Raw genomic sequence first — 12451 nt, forward strand, 5'->3', positions numbered from 1 at the left:
GGTCACATTGGTGATGGAGCTGCGGATCATTCAATGACTAAGATCTCTGAATTCCTTACTATGCCAACCTTGGGGGCTTATAGAGAATCCAACGGTTGTACCATTTAAAAGAACAGGTTTTAAAATTTGACAGGTGGGGTGTGATACTCCAGCCGCTTGCTCTTGATAGCTGTGAGAGTTTGGATAAAAGGCAACCCCTAAGCCTTATGTGTAATTCCATCCATAAAATGGGAATAATAATACCATTTAACACATAGGATTGTTTGATTTAAGTGCCATAATGTTTATAAAACCTTAACCTTATAATAAATCCTGGCTCATTTTAAGGGGAAAATGAATCATCTGTTCACATTTTATTTTAGATACTGGAACATGGGCATGTTGTGACCTCTGTTTATCAAAATCTAAATATAAAAGAGAGAGAGAGAGACTTATAGTTTTCTCTGACTGGGAGAGAAAAATATCTTCTTAACATAGACATCTGCAACCAAGAGGAAAAACTTAGAAAAATAAAATTAAAAACACTCGTCAGCTAAGATTGACAGCCTTGTGGATTAACAAGTGAGATGAGGTGAGGATGATGGAATTTGAGAAGACCCTGCAGACAGTCTTCCTCGCCCTCACTGCAGGGAAGCTCAGAATGACATCAAAACTCCATTATAGTGGCTTTCTTTAGCCAGACTCTGGGGATGTATTCTCCTCCACACTTCTATAATTGGTAGTTTTGTGTTTTCATTTGTCTTGTGTATGTGCATTTCTAATGTAAGCCATTTCAGATACTCTGAAGGTGAAAAGGGTGCAAATTCTGTAGAAGTAAATAAATATTTCTGCAGACTATAGATAGAAAGGATGGGGCCGGGATCCCTGGGTGGCGCAGCGGTTTGGCGCCTGCCTTTGGCCCAGGGCGCGATCCTGGAGACCCGGGATCGAATCCTATATCGGGCTCCTGGTGCATGGAGCCTGCTTCTCCCTCTGCCTGTCTCTCTTTCTCTCCCTCTCTCTGTGACTATCATAAATAAATAAAAAAAAAAAAAAAAGAAAAAAAAAAAAAAGAAAGGATGGGGCCAGGCCAATAAATAAATAAATAAATAAATAATCAATCTAGGTAGAAGCAGACCCCAAAAATAAATAAATAAATAAATAAATAAATAAATAAATAAATAATCTAGGTAGAAGCAGACCCCAAAAAGACAAGGAAAGAAATCCAAGGCAGGAACAGAAACTGTTTACACATCACTAAGTAGAAAGTTTTGTGAGAGTAGTTAAAACTTAATCTCAGGGGTTGTCTGGGTGGCTCAGCGGTTGAGCGGCTGCCTTCTGTTCAGGGTGTGACCCCAGGGTCCTGGAATCGAGTCTCACGTCGGGCTCCCTGCAGGGAGCCTGCTTCTTCCTCTCCTGTGTCTCTGTCTCTGGGTCTCTCATGAATAAACAAATAAAATCTTAAAAAAAGAAAAGACTTAATCTCACATGATAGCTATTCTAAATAGTACTGTGTTCCAACTACTTTTTCAGGAAACCAGAGAGTGTTATACTCTGTATATTTTAGTCAATTAAAAAATATATATATTTTTATTTATTTGAGAGTTTTATTTATTTTAAATAAAATTAAACAAATAATTTATTTTAAATAATAATTTAACTCTTTTAAATAAAAGAGTTTTATTTATTCGAGAGTTATTTGAGAGAGAGAACACGCACAGGGGTTGGATGGGGCAGAGAAGGAGATGCCCCACTGAGCAGGGAGCCCGACGTGGGGATTGATCCCAGGACCTGGAGATTGCTCGTAGCCTGAGCAGAAGGCAGACACTTAACTGAGCCACCCCGGTGCCCCTCATTTTAATCTATTTAAATTAGTTCTTCTGCTTGCCAAATTTTGTCTGAACTGAATGATAGCATTCTGATATTGAAGAACCTTATCATAAATACAGGACCTCAGGTGGGCCCAACTAACCATTCAGTTAGTGTGTTGCACAAATTGCAGGTGCACATAGGTATGGAAAGCATGGCTGGCCCACTCAGGGAACTGGCAGGTGGTCATACATATGCAAGCGATATAAAACAAATTTATACAAACCTGCTGGATTTCATCAAATAATATTCCTTCAAATGGTTTTGACTGCATTTTGAAATTTATAGCTCATTAATTTGGTATCCTATAAGCATACTATTTACATGTCATTTAGTGATCAAGGTAGCTCAGACCTCAGAGTAAAGTCTTAGTTTTATACTCTCCAGCTTGATTATCTGCTCTGCCTAATTTAGTGTACTATTTAAGAGTAGGTTTTGACTTTTTCCCCCCTCCTAAAAACGAAACACAGATAATTCCCCCTTATTTTATATATACTGTTTATTCAATTAGTGAAGCATGAACAACAAATAATTACTGTCATTTCTTTTATGCAGCGGACATACAAAACTACAATTAAAAAAGGAATTCTTAATGCACTTACAGATGCTATAGCAATTGCCAGGGCCATTTTATAAAGCCAGATAGAAAAAGGAAATCTCATTATACTAAAAAAAATTAAGTCAGGGAACGGAGTCTTCTGAATTACTGTTTTTATGGTTTTATCTTTGGCCCTGCTCTCACGTGGAGACCATTAAAGCTTTCAACAACAAGTATTTATTCCACAAACATGGACTTTATTTGTATAAAGTAGGTTCATACTGAAAAATTTATGTCAAATGTTTTTAGCCCATAAGAAATGTTCTTAAACTTAAATGTGAAAATTCCTCTGGGCACTCCTGTAGTTCACGGGTACAGCAGCCAGAGTAATACTGCACGAAGGTACATAATGAATGCCTTTTGATGATGCACTGACATTTCTAAGAAATGCCTTTGCCTCAAATCAATCTGCTCAAACCAGAAAATTATTTGACATTCAAAGCTTCAGGAAACACTATATGAACATTTTTCCCCCATTGTACAATAAAGATTCAATCACAGAACTGTCATAGGAAATTGAGATCCTGCCTTATGTTTTCGAGTTAATCTGCCAGAGTCATTTATTTATTTTGCTTATAAAATAACTTTTACCAGTAGGCAAGCCTTTGTATGTGTTTCTAATTCTAATAAGATCTACACAATCTCTCCAATAACTGTTGGAGTTGAAAACGCTATCGGTGTCATCGTGGTCAACACGTGAAGTCAGTCACCTAGGACGAACGGTTTCCTACAACAAATGTATGCAGCTCATGTTTATGATTAATTATCACCAATTCCTGGAACTCTTAAACTAAACCCTTTAGCACTATAGAAGAGCCTTCTTGCTCTTTCTGTAAATAGACTAAAAAGAAATTTTGTAATGGCAAGATATAGATGCTGTGCTTTAAGTGAAATGTAATAGTAACTTCTCTCTCTCTCTCTCTCTCTATATATATATATATATACAGAGAGAGAGATAAATATATATATTTGATAATATATATATTTATATTTTTATAAATTATTATGTAAATATAATATTTATATATATTTAGTCACATCTCTCTCTTATCTGAGCCATAGCTAATAATTAGAAGATGCTTCCGATCTTCAAAAATGCTGGAGTCCGCTGCTCAAATTCTTACCATCTCTAGGCTCTTGTGGCTGAAACTTACAGCCTCTGGATATAACTTAATTTAGCCAAGTTTGTACTTTATAGTCGTAAGCTCCAATTCCTCTATTCTCTTAAACTATAGGATTTCTAGAGTAATCCTTTATTAGCGGATCACTTACACTGTGTTAGATCTGGTTCTAAGCACCTTTAATAATTCATCTCATTCATTCATACTGATGATAAAAATACAGTGCTATTATTATTTCCGTTTTACAAATGTGGAATTTAAGCATAAAGATACTAAGTAACTGGTCTAAATTACATAGCAGAGCTGGAATTTGAATCGGGTAGACTGACTGTAGAGCCCACCAATTTAGAGATTGATAAAACCAGGGCATTTGCGTAGTAAATTCCTTCACTGTGATTCCTGAGCAAGAAAATAATAGTGCTGTGATCATATTTCTAAGTGGCATTAGTAACATATAACTTTTAAATGAAATTTTTGTTTAACGTGTATTTATCATCTGAAATATTTGCCAGCCATTCGTTTTTGTTAAGCTAGATCTGCAGCAGCCAGAGATTGTGTTACATATTGAGATTTCTGCCTGTTTTGTATTCATCTTTTATTTCTATATAATTTATTTAGTCTCAGCCAGTGAAAATGTGTGAAAGAAAGCATTCAGAAGTAACAATTTATTTTTAAACTAATCATATGCTCAGTAAGAATACAAATTCATTTTTTATTGATCTAAGCCTGTCATAATCTGGAAAAAAAATACCTTTTAGCATAAGTTGTATCTGCTTTCTTTTCCTTATAAAGGGATAAGTGTATATAAAAGATAAATGTTTGAGTATATTGAATTTTTAAAACAACTGAACCTTTGGTGTAGGCCTGGGTGGGAAGGGATCTCACCTAAGTGAATAAGAGGTGTTGAAAACATGGAGAAGATTAATCTACCTTTCACAAAACATTGTGCTTTTTAAGAAAGCCTAAATGTTATAATAGAGAATGTAAGGATGCTACGGATATTTCTGTTTGAGGACATGTAACAGGTTTCTATGACCTGGTCTGCACCTCAAGTACGTTGACCCTGTATAACACCAGTATGAACTGTGCCGGTCCACTTACACCTGTTTGTTTGTTTTTTTTCCCCATAAATACAGCATAGTACTGTAAATGTATCTTCTCCTTGTGATTTTCTCAACGACAAAGTTGAGAGTAGGGTATAGAATACATCTAACATACAAAATACGTGTTGCCTGACTGTTAGTGGTAAGACTTCTAGACAACAGTAGGCTTAGTTAAGTTTTTCTGGGGGGAGGGCATTGGAAGGTTGTACATAGATTTTCAGGTTTTTGAGGGGTTGACACGTCTAACCCCACGTTTTTCAAGGGTCAACTGTGCATCGCTTTTAGAGCAAAACTCACATGGCAGATACTAAAATCTACTACATGTAGTTTCCAAATTACTCAAATAGACTTAGGCATAAAATAACATGACTATATAAATTCAACGAATATCAGTAATAGAAAATATATGAGATTTCAATAGCATAAGTATGTGATCATATCTAAGACATCTTTTTATAATATGATTTTTTTATTATTATACTTGAAAATTTGAAAGTTCTGGTAAAAACACTGTCGTGTTTCTTATCTCACAGAACATAGGTATCTTATTTCATTTTAATTTATTTAGTTTTAAAGATGTATGTATTTTAGAGAGAGAGTGTGCACATGCACATGTTAGTGGGAGGGAGGGGCAGAGAGCGAAGGAGAGAAGCAGACATCTGGTTGAGTGCCGGGCTGACTGGGGTCGGCGGGGCTGGATGTGGGAGTGATCCCACCCCCCTGAGGTCATGACCTGAGTGGGAATCAAGAGACCAACACTTTACCGGTGGAGCCACCCGGCGCCCCAAGCATAGCCACTGTCAGGAAAGCTACATTCATTGTGGAATGAGTAAAATAATTTGTGGTGACTCAGTATTGAATATATGGTCACTTTAATTCAGTAGTTTAGTGTTTGAGTTTATTTTCGAGGAGTTTATTTTAGACAAAGGGAAACAACTGTCAGGGCAGAGATTTATAGTGTATTTTTTGCAAAATGCTATGTACTATGTTCCTTAAAGCAAGATAATTTTAAGAAATGGATTTCTAAGTTTATATAAAATACGTGTAAATATATATATGAATATATATGTATGCAGTATATATGTAACTCGTTTTGCTAAATAAATGGTTAAAAATGCTTCATCGTATATGTTCTCACATGCTTATTTTACTTGGAAGTTTTCCTGAAATACTTTGGAATTTGTTACATCGAATGGCTCCGTCTACCTTTGACCCAGTTACCATTCTCCCGGAAGATAGAATTTAGGGTAAATTCGTGGATGTGTCATGAGTCCACAGGTGGTAGCAGGGGGGGCAGGCAGGTAACCATCATGGTGAGGACTTACTGTCCGTATCTGCGTCAACTGATGGCTCTGGCTGATGTTTGAAAAGCGTTAAGTTGCTGTCGTACCCGTGACGAAGGCCTGCGGGCAGGCTAGAGATGAAAACTGTGCCTCACCACTGCAGTGGGTTTTAAAATGATTTGTGGAGAAGTGACTTTGTTTGTATTAGAGGCCACAATTAGAGATCTCACACTTCTGTAGTAACTCCTGCGCGCCAAGTCTCCCTGGAGCATAAACCATGTTCTTACAATTTCCAGTTTTTAAACACTCTTTAAAGAGAGAGGCTCCGATTCATTAAAATGGGAAGCAGGGGAAGTCTGCAGGACCTCCCTGGGTCAGTGTCTAAGGAAATTAATCAATAATGCATAAACTGAACACCTAAGTAAATATCATAAGACCGTGGGCAAGATGGCAGGGGTTTATTGATGTTTAAATAAGAAAAAAAAATGACTAGCGTTAAGAAATTGCAGTATTTTATAATTTATGCTCCAATAAGTTGAATTGTGGTGTATTTAATATTAGTTTACTGTCAACTTGTTAATCTCATATTTTTATAAAACCACAAATCATTTTGAGAAAAATGTACCCAGATATCACTTTCCTTAGTCTAAAAAATATTCAACTCTGGACCTCAGTTTCCCTCTTCTGCATTGAGAGAGATTTTAGAATCATGGATCTTAGGGCGTCTTTATTTCTACCACCTTCAAGTTTTTCCTATCCTCCAAAATTTTCTTTTACCTTTTTTTTTTTCTTTTAACCGAGTGTGATTTCGGAGTCTTCCTCTCCTCTACCAATTAATCAACTATCACTTAACCTAGATGAATAATTATCACTAACTCCAATTATTGCTCTCTCTCTCTCTCTCTCTCTCTCTCTCTCTCTCTCTCTCTCTTTTTCTTTCTTCTCTTAATATGACCCAAGACAAAATTCAAACGTTGGGCTTTCTTGAATCATTTTAGAAATCAGGCCACTTGAAAGGGAGGGAGGAAAGGGAAAAAAAGGGGCCTGCAGAATCATTCCTGAGGCTGCTGTAACACATAGTGTCAAATAAACACTCGCCTTCATGATAACACTTGGTGTGTCGTACAGTGTTTTTCCTTTTTGTCTCTACATGTAGACTGAGTGTAGACAAGTGAATCACACCCAGCACATATGTATGTGAGTGTCACACCCAGCACATATGTATGTGAGTGTCCGTGCATGTGAATATGATATACCCTTTTCCTTCTCCACAATGTCTTAGAGACCCATGTAATGTCTTCTGCATCACTAAACCCATTTCTTCCAACAATCCTTCCCAGTCCTCTCTCCTCTAAATACCAGAGACGTCCCTTCTAGCCCATCACAGCCTGTGCAACACTCAACGGATGTTTTAGGTGCACTCAGTCTAGTGACAACATTGTGACATTTATGTTATTTTCATGCCCATGTCACAGAGGAAGACCATGGGTTACACAGAAGTTAAGTCTTTTGCCCAAAGTCCCCCTTCCCTCGCTTTTTCTCTTAACCTCTGCCCTCTGCTCTCCTACTAGGCCTATATGGACTCTTACCCTGGTAGTTCTGGATTTTTCAAATGGTTCATGCACCAGGAATTCCCATTCCTCTGTGTGTTTATAAATTTCCCCCCATCTGATCTCCTTCCACACTCTGGTCAGCCCTAGTTAGCTCTTCCTCTCCTGCCAGAAATATCTTAGAGAGGTCACTTTCTTGGGATATCCTTTCCAGTGGTGTATGCTGGAGTCAGTCACCCCTGAGTCTCCCTGGCACTCTGCATTTTTAATTCAACCATAGGTCCATGCATGCATTTATCTCTGACTGAATTGTTCCTTACTTGAGGAATAAGGACCCATGTATCTCTGTTTTCATCGCCTATCCCAGTACCTGGCATGCATTGCTCCCTGTTAGTGAGTCAACTGTGGGTAAGAATGAATCCTAGGGTATAGGGTCGTGAAGAGAAATCTAGTTAGAATGGCAATTCATATTTTGTAAGATTGATATTTAATCACATTTGAATTCTCTGAAAAATTCAGAACGTTTTAATTAACACGGACCTGTGCCAGCCGGGATCAGAGTAATCCGTACCCAGGATTCCGTGCTTGACACCACTCCCTTTCATGAAGTCCCTGTTTGTTTTATTGGAGTTTACTTGTTAACCACTGGCCCTAAGGCAATTAGCTAATCAGTTGTCTGTTGAGCGCTATTCTTCACCCACCACAGTGGGGCGCACAGAAAAATCATAAAACCTAGTGAGGGACCTTCGAATCCAGCTGGGATGACAAATCGACTACACAGAAAATACAAAGTATAAATACTCCCAATGGGCAACCATAATGCACCAGTGGGCCACTGAATACAGACTGAAGACCACGAGTAGCTAATTAGCCCAGTTGGCCTAATACCACTCTGCAGGACATAACTAACTGTCATCCAAAACCGTGCAGGGGAGAAAATCTCCATCTGCTGCTCCTGCAGCAAGGTTATGAAACCAAACTCTCCTAGCTGGCAAAAGGCTTCCCTTTTTTGGATAGATGCCATCCCAGACCTTTATTTAAAGTTCAGTGATCCGGGCCAATCCATGTCACTGATTCACGGAACATTTGGTCTTCTGTGGTAGCCTGAAGTTCTCCAGTCCTTTTGATACCTCACAACTATGTGGTCCACCATATTTTGCTGCTTGTATTCCAATAGCATTGTGGCTCCTTTTAATTTTTATTTCTATTCCATCCTGAATCTCTTTTTAAAAACAGTTCTGATAATGTAAATCATCCCAGGGTCTCTTTGTTTTTCCTCTTTAACTTAATAAACTTAATAAACAATAAACCACTAAAGCAATAACGTTGTGCTTTATTGCTTCTGCGCTCGGTTTTTCTTAAAAAGTGATTTCGACCACATGTAAGCTTAAACTTTGCCTTCGTTATAACATATTGTCCTCAATGCTCTTGTCCATTTGTGACTTTTTTATTCTCCTGAGCTTCAAAGGAATGACTGTACATGTGTCTATTTTATGTTTTCTCAGTTTCTCCAAGTACCTTCTACTTTTATTTTACTTTTACTTTTTGTCTTCTCTTCCTGTAATAAACATCAACAGCAAAATAGAAGATTAAATGATTAACAGAGATGTGATTTTTCTATAGAGACAATATATTTCCTCTGATTATAATCACTACAATTTTATGGGTATCTAATATGGATTGCTGCTTTCTTTTGTTTTCACAGTGGAGATTTTCTTTATTAATTTGTTTTGCCAACCTTAAAAGGAAACGGCTCGTTAAAAAAAAAAAAAAAAAAAAAAAAAAAGGAAACGGCTCGTTGTTTTACCAGCAAAGTGTTTTTGTGGTTTGTTTGTTTGTTTTTTCCTCTGGAATAGCAGAGGGGTTACGAGTCTGGACCTGCAAACTATGGCAAAGCATAGGCAAGACTAGAGATCAATGGAGAGGACTGTCGCTTTTCAAGAAAAGAAGAAAGGTGGGAGGACTGCTAAGAATGAAAAGTCTATCGGAGGGAAGTGAGGGTTCAGGGTGGTGATGGTTTCTCATTGGCTGAGTTGTTGTATTTTATTTGCTGAGCTTGTTACCAAACAGGGAGACATTTTTCTTCCCCCTTTCTCCTGCTGGGGTAGTAAAGTAGGTTTCTTCCAGTTGAGAATGCAAGGTGTGTCTCTTCCCGTTGGGATCTGTCATTAGCTGAGGGCAAGGTGTGAGAGCTCCCCTTGCTGGTCTCCCCACTCCAATTCAATTGAGATTTCCTCTATTCAATTTTACAGTTCATTTTAAGAAAATATGCTTCCCTTATTTTCGCAGGTAAAAAGATGGCCTATCAGAAAGTCAATGCAGATCAAAGAGCGCCAGGACATTCACAGTACTTGGACAATGATGACCTACAAGCCACTGCCCTTGACTTAGAGTGGGACATGGAAAAGGAACTGGAGGAGCCTGGTTTTGACCAGTTCCAGCTAGATAGTGCTGAGATTCAGAATCTAGAGAATCCAGAGACTACAGATCTCAATCTTGATTCCATTCAACCAGCAACTTCACCCAAAGGAAGGTTTCAGAGACTTCAAGAAGAGTCTGACTATGTTACCCGCTACACAAGGTCTGCACCAAAGAGCAACCCCTGCAACTTTTGCCGCCTTTTAAAAATACTTTGCACAGCCATCGTTTTATTTATTTCGGGGATTTTGATAGGCTACTATGCACATAAAAAGTGCCCTTCAAATGCTACGTCTTCAGCAACGCTTGATCTTCAGTTATACCAAGAGATTCTTGAGACGATCCAAGCGGAAGATATTAAGGAGTCTTTCAGGTAGGTGTAGAAGAAGTGGATGTGGGTGGGATGCATTCCCCGGGAAAGATGTCTCTCAGGGAGCACTGAATGGGTGATTTTGCCATGGTTTAAGGTGAGTACAGCAAGCTAAGCAACAAAGCTTAGCAACCCACCCTTCACAGCGAGGGTACACATTTCAGATTTATGATACTGCGCTACAGATTTATGATGCTGTTCTATTAATTGATGATAAGAACCATAACTACTGTGGAGACTAAAAGATTCCAGTCATTGCATATGCTCCCTCTTGGGAAGCCCAGGTAGCCAAATTGAGATGCAAAGACAGCTGGATATATGTGTAATAAAAACTAGGGCATTAGCCATATGATTGAAATTTTTAATGACACCAGAATGAAATAAATAAACCTCTTTTATGGGCTGAAGTAACCGTCTCTTATGGTTAGAAGCTAAGATAAGCACTGATAGTATTTTGTTTCCTGTACCCCTGGGCATCTTAGTGAGCATATTTTTATTTAAAAAATTGGATTCCATATATCACATATTTCTAAAAGTTCATTTGTCTCTCTGGGTAAGTTGGCATATGACCTCCCTAACCAGAATCTGTTGGTTTTTAAGTTAAATGATGATAAGATATTAACGGGCATTACTTCTGAGTTCTTGGGGAAAGTTTCACTATTGCCGGATAACTAATGGGTAACTTGAAAGTTTCGTCACATCATTAGCATAGATGTTGAGTCGTAAAGGGTTTTCTAGTTTCTGCTTTTAGGGAGATGAAGAACTGGAATATAACTTTCCCATATATTTTCCATATTTGCCAAGAAAGGACAGTTCTAAGTGAATCATCTGTGTTGTTCACGGGTGGATAAGAGAGGGATACGACTTCCCCGGGACATTCTCCTTGGGTCACACTGACTCGTTACAGCCACGGTGTGGGCATGTGTGCATTTCTAGGGATCTTCTAGGGAGATCTTCTGCCCACTGAAGATGATTCATTGAATCTGTGTTGCCGAAATGCCATGTGTATTGGTGTTGGTGAATTATTATTCTCTTCCTAGAGATCATGCTGGCAATTTGTTTCCTATCTGCTGCTCACTGTTGCATAACCGTGTCCTATGCAGATAATAAGGCTTTCCATGATATTTCCCAATGTGATATTGTTTATACAGAATTGAGCTGAAAGACCTAAGATTATCTCATAGTGAGTGATGGTAGCAGTCAGGATCTAACAGACAACAGGAAACTCTGAATATTTAAAGTAGAGGGCACTGTGAAAGGAGAGAGGTCACTCCGTCAATGATAAAGTCTGAGAAGGCAGGCAGCACAGTGAGGCAGCCCAAAGAAAAGGAGCCATTACCAGACGTAGGCTGGAGGGACAGAGGGAGCTGGGCTAACTTGGCGGGAGTTGGAACTTTCTGTATATACACAGGTGCAGGGCGTGGGGTGGAGGTGCAGCCTCGCTACTGAAGGCAGAGAGAAAGCAGGAAGTCCCGTAGCTTCTCCCTTTCTCCAGTTCTGCAGGACCCTCCTGCTTGTCCTACTGGCTGACCCCGCGGGGCTGCTGCTGACTCGGAGCCTGAAGGGCTCAGCTCCCTGCAGCATGGGAGGGGGGCGGGGGTCAGGATCTGTACGCATTCTATGTACAAACTAGCCTACGGATTTATTTTCTTTCCCTGGCTTTCTTGGTCTTACCCCCCCACCCCCTTAGCATTCTAGGCATCCTTAAAAACTGATTTATGTCCTTTTTTTGCAAATAGATAGCTGGTTCTAAAATTTAAAATATATAATTAAATTAAAATATTCAGTATTTTCCTCAGAATAGGGGTTGCAGGACAGTAAGGAGTATATTCTCCTCTTAAACTTGAACATCAACAAAATATATATTTAAAAGATAGCTACAGAAATATAACCCCTAGCAATTATATTGCCAGGCACTATTCAGTGGTTGGACACATATTCGCATTTGTGCTCCATCAAATAGCCACATACATTCTTTATTGAGATAAGAGATTTTTCTTTAATAAATATTTTGTTACAAATACGTTTACGGTAACTTTCTCCAAATAACATCTCTTCATCCAAAAACACCCTTTTCCCAAATAGTCATGCTAACCACGTGCCTTATTGTGAGTTCCTGTGTTTACCAAGCCATCTGAGCGTTGATTCTGTATATCACAG

General features: G+C 38.6%; 1 protein-coding gene across 6 annotated transcripts in view; it reads left to right on the plus strand.

Moving 5' to 3' along the window:
- Positions 1-12451, plus strand: part of NAALADL2 (N-acetylated alpha-linked acidic dipeptidase like 2) — a 1264638-nt gene that overhangs the window by 607670 nt on the left and 644517 nt on the right. For all 6 annotated transcript variants that reach the window (XM_049105642.1, XM_049105641.1, XM_025425633.3 and 3 more), the window contains one exon: positions 9793-10294. In XM_049105642.1, coding sequence (XP_048961599.1) covers positions 9801-10294 — 494 coding nt within the window. In that variant the 5' untranslated portion in view covers positions 9793-9800. The remainder of the gene's footprint in view (positions 1-9792; positions 10295-12451) is intronic.

Source organism: Canis lupus, chromosome 34 (assembly GCF_003254725.2).
Source record: "Canis lupus dingo isolate Sandy chromosome 34, ASM325472v2, whole genome shotgun sequence".
Classification (NCBI taxonomy): Eukaryota; Metazoa; Chordata; class Mammalia; order Carnivora; family Canidae; genus Canis; species Canis lupus.